The sequence below is a fragment of the Corythoichthys intestinalis genome, chromosome 2 (genome assembly GCF_030265065.1).
Source record: "Corythoichthys intestinalis isolate RoL2023-P3 chromosome 2, ASM3026506v1, whole genome shotgun sequence".
Lineage (NCBI taxonomy): Eukaryota > Metazoa > Chordata > Actinopteri > Syngnathiformes > Syngnathidae > Corythoichthys > Corythoichthys intestinalis.
The window spans coordinates 9,350,357-9,368,421 of record NC_080396.1 but is presented as its reverse complement, the minus strand read 5'-3'; the positions used below and the strand labels follow the sequence as shown (position 1 = coordinate 9,368,421).

Genomic DNA, 18,065 nt, shown 5'->3' with positions numbered 1-18,065 from the left:
CTTTGGCGGTCAGGAGGCGTTTTGTGGTAAATAAGTTGTGAAATAAATGATAAAAATGTGACGAAGCTGGCGATTTCTTTGGCGATGTTACCACTATAATAATTGTCAGCTTAACTTAAAAAGACTGGCGAAGGGTGGTCGGAGGAGGACCATGGAGATGTATTGTTGAGCCAGTTCACGGATGCCATTTTTCTATAATTTGCATCTTCCTTTAGCAGGTAAGCGTCACCTTTTCCCTTGTTTCACCACCTGTACCAACATTTTTGAAACCTGTGTTGATTTTTCACACAAGAAAATCCGCCGTGCATTCGTCTGCGGTGCTGTCATGTTGTCGTATGTCGAGCATGTCGTCGGATGGAGAAACAAATGTGTGAGTCAAATTTTACGTCGGATGTCGAAAACATCGTGTGTCGAAGCGATCGTATGTCGAGGTGCCACTGTATATTCAATCAAAAAAACAGTCACTTCAATTTACAAAAAATGTGAATGCAAAAATAAATTTAAAACTAAAAAAACATTTGAAAACTATTTTTCTTTGATTTAATTTTTTTTTTTAGTTTTGATTGGCAGAGTCACTTGTCACTCAAACATGTTGGAAGTAGCAGCGAAGTTCAATCTTTGTGTCAGAATGATTCGATCAGAAGAAAGTGCCTTCTAAACGTTTTCCACTTCAAAAAATAAAATGAGTTCAAAACTTTTTGAACTTCAGAAAAGTGACACTACAATAATAAAAAAAATATATAAAAATTATATATATTTTTTGGGAAGGGCAATTTTGTTTTTGCAAATGATTTTTTTCTTTGATTGAAACAACTTTTTCTGGGATTGATCGATATAGACACAAATGTCCTTCCCATAATATGGCCCAAACACAAAAAGGATTGCTTCAATCAAAGAAAACAGTTTCAATGAAAAATTAGGTGTTCAAATGCACATTTCTGAGTCTCAAATGTTTCACATTTAAAAACTTTTTGGGATGATTTAATTTTTTTTTTTAATTTTTTGATTGAAGTGATTTTTCTTTTAAAAATATTTTTTTTGTTTGAAGCAACTTATTTTTTCGTTAGCTCAGATAATGGAACAGTATGACATCTCCTATCACGCCTATGCAGATGACACACAACTGTACATTTCTGTGTCCCCACATGATTATAGTCCCTTAGTCTCCCTGAGTAAATGCATTCATCAAATCAATGAATGGATGTGCCAGAATTTTCTCCAGTTAAATGTGGAGAAGACAGAGGTGATCATTTTTGGGCCAAAAAAGGAAAGGTCAAAGATAAGCAGCCAACTTAGCACAATGTCACTTACAGCTACAAATCAAGTCAGAAACCTTGGCGTAATTATTGACTCAGACCTAAAATTTGATAGCCATCTAAAGTCCGTCACTAAATCAGCTTATTACCACCTAAAAAATATAACCAGAATTAAGGGGCTTCTGACTCAACAAGACATGGAAAAACTTATGCATGCATTCGTTTTCAGCAGATTGGACTACTGCAACGGTATATTTACAGGTCTTGATAAAAAATCAGTCAGGAAGCTGCAGCTAGTACAGAATGCTGCAGCCAGAGTCCTCACAAATACAAGGAAGCTGGACCACATTACACCGGTTTTGAAATCGCTACACTGGCTTCCTGTGAGTCAAAGGATAGACTATAAAATACTACTGCTCGTCTACAAAACACTTAATGGCCTTGGACCAAAATACATGCTTGACTTGTTAGATTCCTATGAGACATCTAGACCCCTAAGGTCGTCTGGAACGGGTCTTCTGCATGTTCCAAGAACAAGAACCAAGCAGGGTGAGGCAGCATTTAGTTATTATGCTCCTCACCTCTGGAACAAGTTACCCGAACGTCTGAAGTATGCTCAAACTGTTAGCTCCTTTAAATCAGGGCTAAAAACGCTTTTGTTTAGCACTGCATATCCATAACTGTCTATATATTTCAATCTACCTGCCTTCTATTCCACTTGTGCTTATCTCCATTGCTGATTTCAATGATTATTAGTAGTAGTAGTTTTTGCTTTATTTCTATTTTTGTTTTATTTTTATTTATTTATTTTTATTCTGTGATTAAATGCGATCTTTTGTCTTGGTTTTTACGTTGTGTTGATTTAAATGTGATTTTTATGGTCTTCATGTGATGTAAAGCACTTTGAATTGCCTTGTGTTGAATTGTGCTATATAAATAAATTTGCCTTGCCTTGCCTTGCCTTTTGATTGAATAATAAAGGCACAAATGTCTTACCCAAAATGTGCCCCAAGCGCAAAACTACATTACTTCAATCAAAAAAGTTGTTTCAATCAAAAAATCTTTTAAAAAAATGACTAAAAAAAAAACATGAAATCAAAGAAAAATAGTTTTCAAATGCGTTTTTTGTTTCAAATTTATTTTTGCATTCGAACACTTTTTTTTTTTTTTGATTGAAGTGACTTTTTTTTTTTTTTTTGATTGAAATATATATTTTGATGGAAGCGACTTTTTTTTTTTTTTTGGATTGAATAATAAAGACACAAATCTACCTCCATACTGGAGCACCCTCAGTTACTTCCTGTTACAGAGCATCTCAAATTTCCACATTCAAAAACTTTTTTTGTATGATTGAAATTATATTTACATTTTTGATTGAAGTGATTTTTCTTTTGAAAATAATTTTTTTTTCGTTTGAAGCAACTTATTTTTGGATTGAATAATAAAAACACAAATGTCTTAGCCAAAATGTTGCCCAAACACAAAACTACATTACTTCAATCAAAAAAGTTGTTTCAATCAAAAAATCTTGACTTAAAAAAAAAGAATTACATCAAAGAAAAATAGTTTTCAACTGCATTTTTTGAGTTTCAAATTTATTTCTGCATTCAAACACATTTTTTTTTTGTTTGAAGTGACTTTATATATATATATATATATATATATATATATATATATATATATATATATATATATATATATATATTAAATATATACTTTGACTTTTTTTGTTTGATTGAATAATAAAGACACAAATCTACCTCCGTACCGGAGTGCCCTCAGTTTGTTCCCGCTACAGAGCATCTATGTTAATTAAAAAAAAAAAAAAAAAAAACATTCTGCATCTGAGTCTGCTAAATTTTGTCTAAGTTTCACAATATTCTATTCTAAAATGTTAAAATGTTTCGTTAGCATGACTAATGTGACTTTTTATTTACAGTGTAATAAAATGTGATATATATATATATATAGAACACACGTTAATAATATACTGTATATGCATGCAGAAGAACTTTCCCACGTTAATCAGTTTAAAACAGTGAACCTTTTCTACTCTTGACTGATCTTATTCATGACCTGCCCTTGTCCTGTACTTACGTATATTGAACTGTACTGTACTGTATACATACTATAATCCCCCAGAAAATGCATTCAAGGGTGGAAGCCAACTCTTGAATGTCTCCCAAACTTTATCGTCATGCCTTTGGGTAACCCTCTCAACCAGACATCGTATTTATGGCCTTTTTTCTTCTTTACTGCACCTTGTCTCCTTTAACTCCAATCCCCAGTAGTCCTCTAGGCCCCCGTGGTCCCTCCAAGCCTCGCTCCCCCTAGGAGCAGTGACAAAAGAAGTTACTCCATGGCAGATAGAAATATGTGAAGAACGTGAGCATTGAGACCGTTGACCTTTCAAGGGGTGCTTATTTAACACATTGGCTGCCATTGAGGGCGCTGACGTTCAATCCATTTTGGCTGGCAGTGAATAATCATTGTCAGCCCTCCCAGTTCAAATGGATTGGACGTCTAGCGCCATCTGAAACATGAGCCTTCACAGCCATTCCTCCCAGTTTAGATGAATAGGACATCTGTTGATGTGATTAAATACTGTTAAATTTACAGTCCCTGACAAAAGTCTTGTCGCTTATCCATTTTGTAGAAACAATTGCTAATAACCTGACTTTTAAATATTCAATTGGTTTCAGAAATGGCTCATATGAAAGCTAAGACCCTCCCAAATGATGTTGAGTGTACAAAAATATATTTGTTTCACTGAAAAAAGATTGATCATTTAATGAAGACATAAAGGTCAAATTTTGGCAAGACAAAAGTTTTGTCGCCTACAGAAAGTAGTGTGAAAATTGAACAAAAAATGTACTTTAAATACGAAAATATGTTACATAACATAAGCTAATTACGTAGTGGTGCTGTGAGATCCAAATGTTATATTTTGTATGACTTCCATGGACTTGAAGGACTGCATCCATGCGGTTCGGCAAGTATTCGTACAATTTATTGATGAAGTCATCAGAAACATCAAAGAAAGCAGTCTTGCATGCTCATCAGAGTTCATCAACATTCTTGGGTTTCGTCTTCCATGGTTCCTCTTTCATCCTATCCCAGACATGCTCAATCATATTCATGTCTGGTGACTGGGCTGGCCAATCCTGGAGGATCTTGATTGAAGTATGCCATGGAGCACCATCCTGCTGCAGAATTTGTCCCTTTTTATGGTTCGGAATGCAAGAGGCAGCTAAGATTTGTTGTTATTTCAGACTATTTATGTTGCCTTCCACCCTGCAGTTTTCTCACACACACCCATACTGGATGTAACCCCAGACCATGATTTTGCCACCACCAAAATTCACTGTTTTGTGGCAAAAGGTGGATTTTTCAGATGAATCTTCCATTGAATTACACCTTAGTCGCCGCAAATATTGCAGGAGACCTACTGGAGTCCGCATGGATCTGAGATTCACTCAGAAAACAGTGTAGTTTGGAGGTGGCAAAATCATGGTCTGGGGTTACATCCAGTATGGAGGTGTGCGAGAGATCTGCAGGGTGGAAGGCAACATAAATAGTCTGAAATATCAACAAATCTTAGCTGCCTCTTACGTTCCTAACTATAAAAAGGGACAAATTCTGCAGCAGGATGGTGCTCCATCGCATACTTCAATCTCTACCTCAAAGTTCCTTAAGGCAAAGAAGGTCAAGATCCTCCAGGACTGGCCAGCCCAGTCACCAGACATGAACACGATGACAGAGGAAGCATGGAAGACGAAACCTAAGAATGTTGATGAACTCTGGGAGGCATGCAAGACGCTTTCTTTGATGTTCCTGATGACTTCATCAATAAATTGTATGAATCCTTGCCGAACTGCATGGATGCAGTCCTTCAAGCCCATGGAAGTCATACAAAATATTACATTTGGATCTCTCAGCACTACTATTTAATTCGTTTATGTTATGTAGCATATTTTTGTATTTGAAGTAAATTTTTTTGTTCTATTTTCACACTACTTTATGTAGGCAACAAAACTTTTGTCTTGCCAAAATTTGACCTTTATGTCTTCATTAAATGATAAATCTTTTTTTAGTGAAACAAATATATTTTTGTATATTCAACATCTTTTGGGAGGGTCTTAGCTTTCATATGAGCCATTTCTGAAACCAATTGAATAATTAAAAGTCAGGTTATTAGCAATTCTTTTTACAAAATGCAAAAGCGACAAGACTACGGCTGTCCCAAACGACTAATTTCCTCCCGATTAGTCAGCCGACTATTTTTACAATTAGTCGACTAATGTCATAATTTTTTTTTTCTACTACTACTTTAATAATGACATTTTTTTTTCAAGCTTATTAATTCACAAAAAAAAAAAAAAAAAAACATTTTGGAACACCTAAATTCTTTATTAACGTATAAATAAATAACATAAATACCAAAAATAAATCACAAACAATGAGGTCAAATGCTGCTGGCATTAACTAGTGCAAAAAAATGTAAACAGAAACACTGTGACTTCACCTCTTTAACAAGAGTCAAAACAATTCTTACTCTTTTTGTGGTATGTCATTGTCTATATATTTCTAAATGTTAAAATGAATTGCAATGTCCCGGACAACCATTTTCAGAATACTTTGTGTGAGTTCAAATGCTTTTTCTGGTGTGCATGCCGCATTTTTGGGGGGATGGGAAAAACTGTTCAACTTTTGTTTGTTTTAACCTGAAAATAGATTGAGGGCACACTGAAATATTACCACAATTTGAATGAAAGGCACACATACCCACAGTAACAAAAAATAAATATATACCATATTTTTCGGACTATAAGTCGCGTTTTTTTTTTCATATTTTGGCTGGGGGTGCGACTTATACTCAGGAGCGACTTATGTGTGGAATTATTAACACATTATGATATAATTTCACATGTTATTTTGGTGTTTTGCAGTGACACTGATGGTTTTGTAAAGTTGTTAGCATGTTCTTATGCTATAGTTATCTGAATAACTCTTTATAGCTATGGCCACGTTCGCGTTCTGCCTTTGGCAGTGTATGTTCAATTGTATTATTGACTTTTTTTATCTTGAAATGGATGCATTTAGTTTGTGGCGCTTTCACACCCACGTGAGGGCGCACTCGCACTTGTTTACGTGACACGCCAGAAGAAGACGGACAGCTATGTAGCTCTGAGTGAGTGAGTGGGCGAGTTAGCTAGAGAGAATAGACGGATGCGAACCTACTTTCATTGTTTATGCTTTTAAATCATCTCTACAGAGGCAACGCCTGCGTGTATCATCTTTTCTGTTGTTGTTGTGTGTTTTCCACCCGCGATCGGACACTTAGAGCCAGTTGTGTGGTTGTTTGAACGATATGCTAATGATAGCGAACGCATGCTAATCTGTTACTTATTACTAATAGTACCTAATTATCATTTATTTACGTTGATGCGAACCTGTTTTCTATCGAGGACCAAATTGATTCAGCAAATTATACGGACGTCCAGCATTGTCTTTTGGGAGTTCGCTGTATAGCCAGGACAGGCCGTAGTGTAGGACAGTATATTCACATTTCATTGTTCATGCACTGTACACTGTACATTTATTTAGCATGTTGTTCTCTATTGTATTTTTATATGAAATTGCCTTTCAAGATGACATGTCTGTTCTATGTGTTGGATTTTATCAAGTAAATTTCCCCCAAAAATTCGACTTATACTCCGGTGCGACTTGTATATGTTTTTTTTCTCTTCGTTGGGCATTTTATGGCTGGATCGACTTATCCTCAGGAGCGATTTGTAGTCCGAAAAATACGGTAGTATTAATTTTATAGTATACTACTATATGTAAAACTTTATGATATTAAATAACTAACATTAGCTACCGTGGTATGCGAGCTCAGTTTAGCAAAGAGTACACAAAGTGGCACCCTCCATATTTTCCTTGAAATAATTCCAGGCTCTGGCTATTCTGGTCCGCTTTTTTGGGTTTATGCCGCTTTCACGTGTTACTAACTCTGCCTTTTGGAAATTGGCAGTGTTTTCAACTCCTCACCAGCGATTCACTTGGCTCGTTGTCGTCGGTTCGTCTGGGTTCGTCTGATTTCCTCCTCAGGAAGGCGGCGGCGTGCATAAAAACACCGAGAGGCGTCGGATGGCTCTTTATGGATACTTTTATTGACCAAAACAAAAACGTGGGGGTTGAAACCACTCAACTAGGCGCTACCCGCGCACTTTTCCAACTCACCGATCTCGCTCTCTCTCTCTTGCTTGCTCGCCCACTTTCTTCCTCTTTGCTCAATCTGACATCTCAGACTGAAATAACAGCGGCCCCCTTGGGGGTACCAGTAACAACCGCTTGTATCGCGAGCGCCCGCCATTCTAAACTTTATCCGCATGTAAATTTTTTTAACCCGTCATTACCCGTTGACGGTATGTTTTGCCCATCGACGCATTTACGTCATCGATGACGTCGACAACGTCGACTAGTCGGGACAGCTCTAGACAAGACTTTTGTCAGGGACTGTATTATCAACATCCTTCATTGCACGTGGGAAATTGGGTCTTGGCTCAAGATTAGAAATCGATAATTGGCATAAATTCTGGATTCCATTCCATAAAGATCAGATGATATACCTTGGTGCCAGGGAGACCTTCACCCAAAGGTCCCCTTTCTCCTTGGATCCCCTGTGGCCCTTGAGGTCCCTGAACACAACACATGGATTCAGACAACTCGGAGATATTGTTTTTGGAGCAAACTCAGTTATCATTTGTTTTGTTTTTTAATACTCACCGGTGGTCCAGGCTCACCATGTCCCACTGGACCTGCTGGTCCTGGTTGTCCTTGAAGACCAACATTACCCTGTTGAGTTGAGCACCAAAAATATATATGTTAGGCAATTCATTTTTTATTGGAACATGTGCTCAGTCAAAACGTCTGTGTTCGAATCTCAGTTCTTGTGCGGAATATTTACAGTCACTCTAATTTCCATTCTCGTTTTAAGAAACTCCAAATTGTCACCAGGCTGGAATGTGAGTGTGAATAGATGTTTGTCTACATGCGCCATGTGATTGACTGGCCACCAGTCTTCTTTCCCAAAGTGAGTTGGGATTGGCGCTACCTAGCTTGTTCCCACAGTTCTAAATCCTGTCCAAGATTCATTGAATGAACACAATGCAGTAGCGGGTCATTAAATAATGTATCTACTGCACTAGTAGTTTTGAATGCTGAAATGAAATATTTTGATGAACAATTAAATCGTCCCCACAGAAAGCTGTATTTCTGTGAGTACGGAATTTACTCGTAGAGGACAAGGGCGTATGTTTGATTTCAACATTGATCGGGACGATATAACAGCATAACATGCATGTACCAAGCAAACGTTATGAAGAGCGTAAACAAACCCTCAAAAGACAAATTTTTGCACTCGGATGAAAAGAAAGGCTGCAAGAGACAGTGATAATGGGACAAAAGAAATTTACACAAACACTAAGAAGAGGAAATATGACAAAGTGTATGTAGTAGTTAAAATAATAATACTGTATAATAATCATACGCGGATTTTAAAGGGGGGCCAGGGAGGCCAGTCCCCCCGGTGGCCAAAAAGTGTCATTGCATATAATTGACTTTCCTATATATGATTTTATAATGTCCGTCCATGATCAAACCTGAGTAAATATTCCTTTATTTAAAGAAAGTTTGTAGTGATTACTTTGTAACCACTGTATTTGCGGCCATTTTTAAAAATAAAGTTGCAATTTCTGATGGGGTGCGATATTTGACAGAACGCCTGTTAACACCGGCGGGCGTACCATATTGAATGGATGACGATCTTGGCGAAAAGTATAGCTGTCCTAAGCAGCCTAATTTAGAATTCCCTTAAAAAATTGTGGGAAACAAAAAAAACGCTTATTTTCAATTTATTATTATAATTATTCTTGGAAGTTAATTTTATCGCTGAAATTGCATTTTGAGTTCATCAACACGTTGTGCCCCCCCTGCCCCAAAAGTCAAACTCCGGCTATGGCAGTGGGGAAAATAAGTATTGAACGTGTCCAGTTCTTTTCATTACGGTTATTTCTAAAGCTGCAATTCCAATGAAATTTCTACCAGACATTGGTATTAACTCAAATAATCCACACATGATAAGAAATCACAACATTTGAGTCCATAAATAACAGGGTCCCCCCAGGATTGATAAATCTAAATTCAAGACTTTTAAGACCTTTTTTAATGCCATTTCAACTGAAAATTAATATTTTTCTCGCACCCATTATTTAGACCATATTGAATCATATTAAATAAAGCACTGAACATCAAATTTAACCTCAATTACTAAGTGTGTTTGACAAAAGAATGCATATATATTGAAGATACAATTAAAACACATTTAAAGTAACATTATAAAGTCTGTCAGAATTTTTTTAAACACACACGCACACAATAATTACGGACAGTGTTATTTTATTGTGTAAATGCATTTATAATGGTCATAAAAATATGTAGACTATTTAAACATTAAGAAAATGTGCGTTTTTTTTCTGCCAACTGAAAATTCGTTACAAAATACAAGACAGTTAAGACATCGGGAACGCTCCCTCTGGAACAAAATTGTGACAGCCGATGCCGACCATAAATGACGTAACATCCGAAACATCACCAATGGACTCATTTGAAGTATATGAATGGTGGTCTGTTTTGGTGTTCAGGATCCACAATGCTTCTGCCTGCAGGGTTTTCGTTCCACCGACAAACAGACGCATTCCCGATGCAGAGGTGGGTGGACTCTCCGTTTTGCCGGTTGTGGTGGTTTGGCACGCACGAGTTGCATTACCATTTGTAGTGCAGTGTATCGTAAAAATTCTATGCGTCAGTTTCGTTATGGAATTAAAAAAAATAAAATAAAAATTCATCACGGATATAATTTAGGTTGCACTGAGATGTTCTTGAAAATTAAGACCAAGGTGAAAAAATTCCAGACTTACAACAGCTAATTTAATACTTTTAACATCTTTAATAATGGAAAACTAAATTCAATGCTTTTTTAATACTTTTAATAACCCTGAATAATGATACTAAATTACCAAAAACACATCGACACAAGTCACTGACAACAGTCTGTCTCGCGCTAGCCATGCTGAATAAACTCCGCTCTCCTCGTATGTTTACTTCAGCACGCAAGTCCCTCGTCGCGTTTCTAACGTCACATCCGCCCGTCGCTGATTGGTCCTTTCCGCTGTCTGTTTGCTGTGGCTTGCTCCGCCCTGGAAATTTTAACCGCTTAATGGTGGCCAGACTCAATAGCTGGAACAGCGGTGCGTCTGGAATACCAGGCTAGTTACCACTGCAAGTTTGCCTCCCGTCTCTACACTTGGGTCCCCCATTAAGCCAGGACCTTAACAAATACAATATGCTGTTGACAGTCTATAAATGGGTCATCCTTAATGTGGATCTTTTCATCTGGGCCATACATTGTGGTTTCTGCGACTTTGGACCAGTTCTGGCCCAAACGGTTTGCTAATCCGGCAAGTTAATTCATCCTGCGTTTGGGGCGGATCTGTTTAACGAAATTGGGCCGAAATTTGCATTATATCTGGCCCATGTCCACTCCAGTTATATTTTGCTACCTAGGAATCAGGACTACATTTGGCCTAGTGCTGGTCCTGGTTGGGTAACATGTTAACCATATCCGGGCCATACATTAATGTTGTGTCTGCTACTTTGGACCAGTTCTGTCCCAAAACTGTTTGTTGATAGGGCTTGTCAATCCATACTTTGGCCCATTGTTCAAAAAGACACTGAGGCAGATCCATATCATGAAATTAGGATGAAATTTGCTGTATATTTAGCACATGACCGCTCCAGTTATATTTTGCTATCTGGGAAATGTTGTGCTATTAGCAGTGCAATGAAAGTGACCTTTCAGTGCAAACTTGAGTTGAGTATGGTGACAGCTGAAAGGTGAAAGAAACTGTCTCTCGGTTTGTTTGTTTTGGTTGGTGGCCAGAGAGCAACAGGTTGAAGAGGTGAAATCTGGGGTGTGTATAGTAAATGAGTCTCAGTTCCTGTATATTTTTTTCCTGAGTTATTGCACTGAATTCCATAAAATCAGTATTTGTGCACTAAAATTTTGGGCTTTCTTTTTATTTGTGGATTCTTTGAGTGAATACCCATGTATAATAGAAATTTCATGTGAATCGCAGCTTTGGAAATACTGTCATGAAAAAATAGTTGACATGTTAAATACTTATTTTTCCCATTGTCTCTAATTTCAGGCGAATTGGTGCATTTTATCTTTTCTTTTACTGTTTAATATTGTGTTCAAAAAGTCATACTTTTCAGCAAGTTAAGTGCGCTTCTTACTTTTTTTCCCTTTGTCATGGTGATAAGGATACGGTGTTACAGTGGTATGAAAAAGTATCTGAACCTTTTGGAATTTCTCACATTTCTGCATAAAATCACCATCAAATATGATCTGATTTTTGTCAAAATCACAAAAATGAAAAAACAGTGCCTGCTCTAACTAAAACCGCCCAAACATTTATAGGTTTTCATATTTTAATGAGGATAGTATGCAAACAATGACAGAAGGGGGAAAATAAGTGAACAATCACATTTAATATTTTGTGGCCCCTACTATGCAGCAAAAACTTCAACCAGATGCTTCCTGTAGCTGCAGATCAGTCTGGCACATCGATGAGGACTAAACTTGGCCCATTCTTCTCAACAAAACTGCTGTAGTTCAGTCAGATTCCTTGGATGTCTGGCAAGAATCGCTGTCTTTAGGTCATGCCACAGCATCTCAATGGGGTTCAAGTCTGGTCTTTGCCTTGGCCACTCCAGAATGTGTATTTTGTTCTTCTGAAACCATTCTGAAGTTGATTTACTTCTGTGTTTTGGATCCTTGTCTTGTTGCAGCATCCATCCTCTTTGTAGCTTCAACTGTCTGACAGACGGCGTCAGGTTTTCCTGAAAACATCCTAATAAACTTTTGAATTCATTCTTCCTTTAATGATTGTAAGTTGTCCAGGCCCTGAGATAGCAAAACAGCCCCAAATCATGATGCTCCCTCCGCCTTATCGCCACCGCTTCACGATGGGGATGAGGTGTTGATGTTGGTGAGCTGTTCCATTTTTCCTCCACACATGACGGTGTGTGTTACTCCCAAACAATTAAACAAAATATTTTGCCAAAACGTCTGTGGAGAAACCAAGTGCCTTTTTGCGAACATAAAATGAGCAATAATGTTTTTTTTTTAGACAGCAGTGGCTTCCTCCGTGGAGTCCTCCCATGAACACCATTCTTGGCCATAGTTTTACATACAGTTGATGTGTGCACAGAGATATAGAACTGTGCCAGTGATTTCTGTGAGTCTTTAGCAGACACTCTAGGGTTCTTTTTTACCTCTCTGAGTATTCTGCGCTGAGCTTTTGGCATCATCTTTGGTGGACGGCCACTCCTTGGCAGCGAAGCAACAGTGCCAAACTCTTTCCATTTGTAGACAACTTCTCTGACTGTCGATTGATAAACATCCAGACTTTTAGAGATAGTTTTGTATCCTCTCCCAGCTTTATACAAATCAAGAATCCTATATTGCAGGTCTTCAGACAGCTCTTTTGGCCGAACTATTTTGCACATTGGAAAATGCTTCTCATCAAGACAATTCTTACCAGGTGTGTGTTTTATAGTGGCCAGAGCAGCTTTAAACCACTCATCAGTGATTGGGCACACACCTGACTTTAGTTATTTGGTAAAATTTGGTTTCAATTGCTCTTCAAGTCTCCTAAGGCAGAGGTTTCATTTACTTATTTTCCCCCCTTCTGTCATTGTTTGCATGCAATCCTCATTAAAATATGAAAGCCGGTAAATGTTTGGGTGGTTTTAGTTAGAGCAGGCACTGTTTTTTCAACTGTGTGATTTTGACAAAAATCTGATCATATTTGATGGTGATTTTATGCAGAAATGTGAGAAATTCCAAAAGGTTCAAATACTTTTTCATACCACTGTAATACTGTATCCTTGTCACCATGACAGTGGATAGGAAAAAAAGAAACGCAATATTGATGTTTATCAATTTACACCAATGTTTCGCAGTGTTCTGATATTGCTAATAATTTTATAAGATTTTTTTTTTTCATTTTTGTATACATTTGCTTTGTAACTGGTATTTTAGTTTTCTTGTTGTTTTTAATTGCCCACGGCAAAACACTTTTTTGCCGTAGATTCCTGAGCAGACTAATTAATGATATTCATTCATGTGAACATAACTGAACATGTTCAAGATTCCTCATCATATATGACTGCAAGAAATTATGTACAGATAATAGGGGAGATAACATATGCATAAACATCAATATGCAACACTCAATGTGAAAAACTTTCAGCAAGTGTCCACTAGATCAATTGCACAACATTCCGAGGAAACCACAATGTCTCATCAAGTTTTGAACTGGCTCCAGGGAGTCCACTTACTTTATGAAATCTTACAGAAAGTCTATGTAAATAATTGGGAAGGGATGAACCTTTTGTCCAGGAAGTCCGATCCCTGTTTCCCCTTGGATTCCAGACGGACCTGGAGGCCCTCGTTCTCCCTATGAAAAAAGAAGGAGCAAATTATAAAGTGCATTGGTTCTGTGAAATCCCTTAGGATTAGCAGAGATGGGTAGTGACGTGTTATATTTATTTCGTTACATTTACTAGAGTAACTTTTTTTTGTAACTGGTTTATTCCCGTATCGTCCAATGTACTGAAATAAATAGGAATTTTATTAACTCCAAAGTCTGGGTTGTGCCAGATTGGTGAAAATTTACACAGGGCTAGCTGTGATTGCGTAATTTCCATACCTCTCCACCAGGCTTTCAAGGTACATGCTATCATTGGGTTTTTGAAGCAGTTATGGTGCTTGATACTAGAACTAATAAAGGGGAGGTTTGCCAATTGTATTCGGTTGCAATCTGTTTGCTCTAATTCTAGCCATGACTGTTGTTCAGTGTTAAGATGTAACCACCTAATAAGATATTGTATTTGATTTGCTATATAATAGTGTTGGAAATTGGGAGCCTCTAGACCTTCCTCTGGTTTATTTCTTTGCAATTTAGCAAGGTTAATTCTGTTTTTCTTGTTCTTAAAGTAGAATTTTGTGACAGCTGAGTCTAGGTCTTGAAAACATTTTTGAGTGGGTCTCTACAAGCTGATATTCCTGTTGCACAGACATGCTCGAATGACTCAGTTTATTCACATACGGGTCAAAAATCCACTCCTTCGCAGTTTGTGGGTCTTTAGTGATTGGGAAGTAGCATAGATTTTGTTTTCTTCGAGGTTGTACGCTCATCTTCTGGCTCGTCAAGTGCCTTTTTCCCCGTAAAAAATCTGTCCAAAGGCGCCTGTTTTTCAGTAATTCTAGTGTGGGGGCTAATTATTTATGGGAGCAAATGTGATGCTTCCGCCCTGCGTCATACATCAGTATCTAGGACAAGCACACATAGAGACACAAAATAAGATGTACTGCTAACAGTCCAATCAATGGATTTCTATGACGACATTGTATCCTGTAGTATTATTCAGTGGGGCAAATAAGTATTTAGTCAACCACCAATTGTGCAAGTTCTTCTACTTGAAAAGATTAGAGAGGCCTGGACTGGAATTGTCAACATGGGTAAACCTCAGCCATGAGAGACAGAATGTGAAAAAAAAAAAAAAAAAAAAAAAAACGAAAATCACATTGTTTGATTTTTAAATAATTTCTTTCCAAATTAGAGTGGGAAATAGGTATTTGGTCGCCTACAAACAGGCAAGATTTCAAGCTGTCAAAGAGGTCTAACTTCTGCTAACGAGGTCTAACGAGGCTCCACTCGTTACCTGTATTAATGGCACCTGTTTTAACTCATTATCGATATAAAAGACACCTGTCCACAATCTCAGTCAGTCACACTCCAAACTCCACTATGGCCAAGACCAAAGAGCTGTCGAAGGACACCAGAGACAAAATTGTAGACCTGCACCAGGCTGGAAAGACTGAATCTGCAATAGGTAAAACACTTGGTGTAAAGAAATCAACTGTGGGAGCAAATATTAGAAAATGGAAGACATACAAGACCACTTATAATCTCCCTCGACCTGGGGCTCCATGCAAGATCTCACCCCATGGCGTCAAAATGATAACAAGAACGGTGGGCAAAAATCCCAGAACCACACGGGCGGACCTAGTGAATGACCTACAGAGAGCTGGGACCACAGTAACAAAGGCTACTATCAGTAACACAATGCGCGGCCAGGGACTCAAATCCTCCACCATGATTTGCAAATAAATTATTTAAAAATCAAACAATGTGATTTTCTGTTTTTTTTTTCCACATTCTGTCTCTCATGGTTGAGGTTTACCCAAGTTGACAATTGCAGGCCTCTCTAATATTTTCAAGTGGGAGAACTTGCACAATCAGTGGTTGACTAAATACTTATTTGCGCCACTGTATCTAGAGTAGACAGGGATATTGGTGTGTTAAGGGTCACACGCCAAAGTTAATTTGGCCAGAATGCAGTCGTTAATAAATTCTTATTTCTGTGCGACCCAGTAGCAAACGCGCCACGGACTGCTACCTGTCCGCAGCCCGGCGGTTGGGGACCCCTGCATTAGAGGACTGTTAAAGTTGAGAATTAACATTGACGTTCTTACGGTTAAAATAATTTATCATGGTGAACGAGAGCAGCAAGAGGCTTAAATACTTGATGCAGGGTGTTGGCCAATTCTGACAAACATTTTTTTCCTACAGACCCTTACAGACAAGTTGGAACAACGCTTAAACCTCAACATTAATCTGTTATTCATGTTATATGAGATGACAGACAATCAGCCAATGCATTCTTCTAAAATGATTAAGTAGAGAACAGTAGAGGAATTCAGAGTGCAGGTTTGTAGCACAGCTGCAATTGAGCTCGGGGCTGAGAAAGTAAAGAACAAAAAAAAATACGGATGGCAAGTTAATAACAAATGTAATACTTAACCTTAGTGCACTCATTTAACTCATTGGCTGCAATTGATGGCACTGGACATCCAAAACATTTTAACTGGAAGACATTGATTGCGAATGATCGCTGCCAGCCCTCTGAGTCAAAATGGAATGAGTATTATATTAAGTGCTTCCAGTTTAAATGAATCAAAAGCTTGTTGTCAATGGCAGGCATTGAGTTAGTATTATGAAATTAATAAAATAAAAAAAAGAAAATCAACCAATATGGCAACAAAATTATGTTATCTGTGTCGGAGAGTACTGAGAAGTAAGTAATTTCCGCACTACGAGGCACACTGCATTATAAGGAGCACCTTCAATGAAAGGCCTCTTTTAAAACTTTTTCATATGTAAGGCGCATAGAATAGACGCTACAGTAGAGGCTGGGGTAACGTTATGCATCCATTAAATAGCTCGCCATTGTTGACGTCGCCAAGTGGGAAGTCACATGGGCTCCCTGCGGTTCTTCCACAGTGTCTTTACCTAAGGTAGTGCTTGAAATACACCAATAAGGTGTCAATGGCAAGTTTTAAATCAATTAGAAATCTAGCCAACGAGTGCGTTTTGCCCCTTGACTGACGCCGTAGTTTCCGGGTTCATTGTAACTTACGTTCATTTGAGTGTTGGCTTCACAACATACAAGACCTCTGATAGTTTGTACATTGTGACTAAACATTGCCATCTAGTGTATTTGTTGAGCTAAACAAAATGTTTGAAAAGAGTTTGACCAAAGTCTGAGTAAGTTTTATGTGTATTTTGCGTAGCTATTTTGATTGGGAATGCCAGTTCACTTTGTATTGTTTTTTAACTGTGTGAGAATAGAGCCTCATTGATACAGATTGAAGCGCTTTTCTTTTTGTGAACACATTTTTTTTTTTTTGAGAGATAGGAATATTATTTTTGTTGTGCTTTCACTAAATGATACTTATGTTTGTTGTGAAGGAGTTGCCGAATTTTATGCCAATAAACGGCGCGGTCTAATGAACGCCTGTGTCCACTCGCCTTTCTCAGCCTCTCAGCTCTCAATGAGAAAAAAATGGCATCATTGTAATATTTTTGAGGCAATGCATGAGCGGGTCATTCCGCGCCTGCGTTAAATGCGTCAAATATTATAACGTGATTAATTAAATTAATTACAGCCCGTTAAAGCGATAAATTTGAAAGCACGATTTCATATATAAGGCGCACAGGAATATAAAGCGCATTGTCGGCTTTTTTGAAAATTTAAGGCTTTTAGGTATGCCTTATAGTGCAGAAAATACAGTACTCTTCAAGATTTAGTTTCCAAACACCAGTTGCCATACCCAAGAGGATGATAGACGCCACATCTTGTGGTGTCCAATCATCCTTCGGCTGTAAATATATATGAGTTCTTCGCTACTACACATCCAATCCATTTAAAGTGGATTGGTGTTAGGTTTTGTGTTGGTTTTCTCCTAGTGTGACTTGTCCCTGTGATTGCCCATTGATTTCACCTGTTGTACCTCCTCCTAGTGTATCCTCCAACCTACATCCTCCTGTGCTCACCTATTCCTCGTTGTGTCGTTACCCCTTGTCTGTGTGTGTGTGTATGCCAGTTTCTTTTCACTCCTTGTTGCATCATTGTCAATGTCCATGTGCACGCCCAGACATGTTCTTGCCAGTTTTCTCCAAGCCCTCGTGTTCCCCTCACTAAGTTATGATACCCAGCCTTTTGTTAGTAACCTAAGTTTTGTTTGCTGCTGTGTTTTTTGGGATCTCGTCATTATTTGTTGATACTTTGTTTTTTTTTATGCTTGCCGTAATTAAATCATTTTCACACGGTCAA

At 37.9% G+C, this 18,065-nt stretch overlaps 1 protein-coding gene across 1 annotated transcript in view; it reads right to left on the bottom strand.

Moving 5' to 3' along the window:
• Positions 1-18,065, bottom strand: part of LOC130928908 (collagen alpha-1(XXVIII) chain-like) — a 97,770-nt gene that overhangs the window by 46,796 nt on the left and 32,909 nt on the right. The window contains exons 12-15 of the mRNA XM_057855719.1: positions 13,775-13,843; positions 8,046-8,114; positions 7,889-7,957; positions 3,518-3,586 (exon numbers count right to left, since the gene is read on the bottom strand). Of these exons, the coding sequence (XP_057711702.1) occupies positions 3,518-3,586; positions 7,889-7,957; positions 8,046-8,114; positions 13,775-13,843 (276 nt within the window). The remainder of the gene's footprint in view (positions 1-3,517; positions 3,587-7,888; positions 7,958-8,045; positions 8,115-13,774; positions 13,844-18,065) is intronic.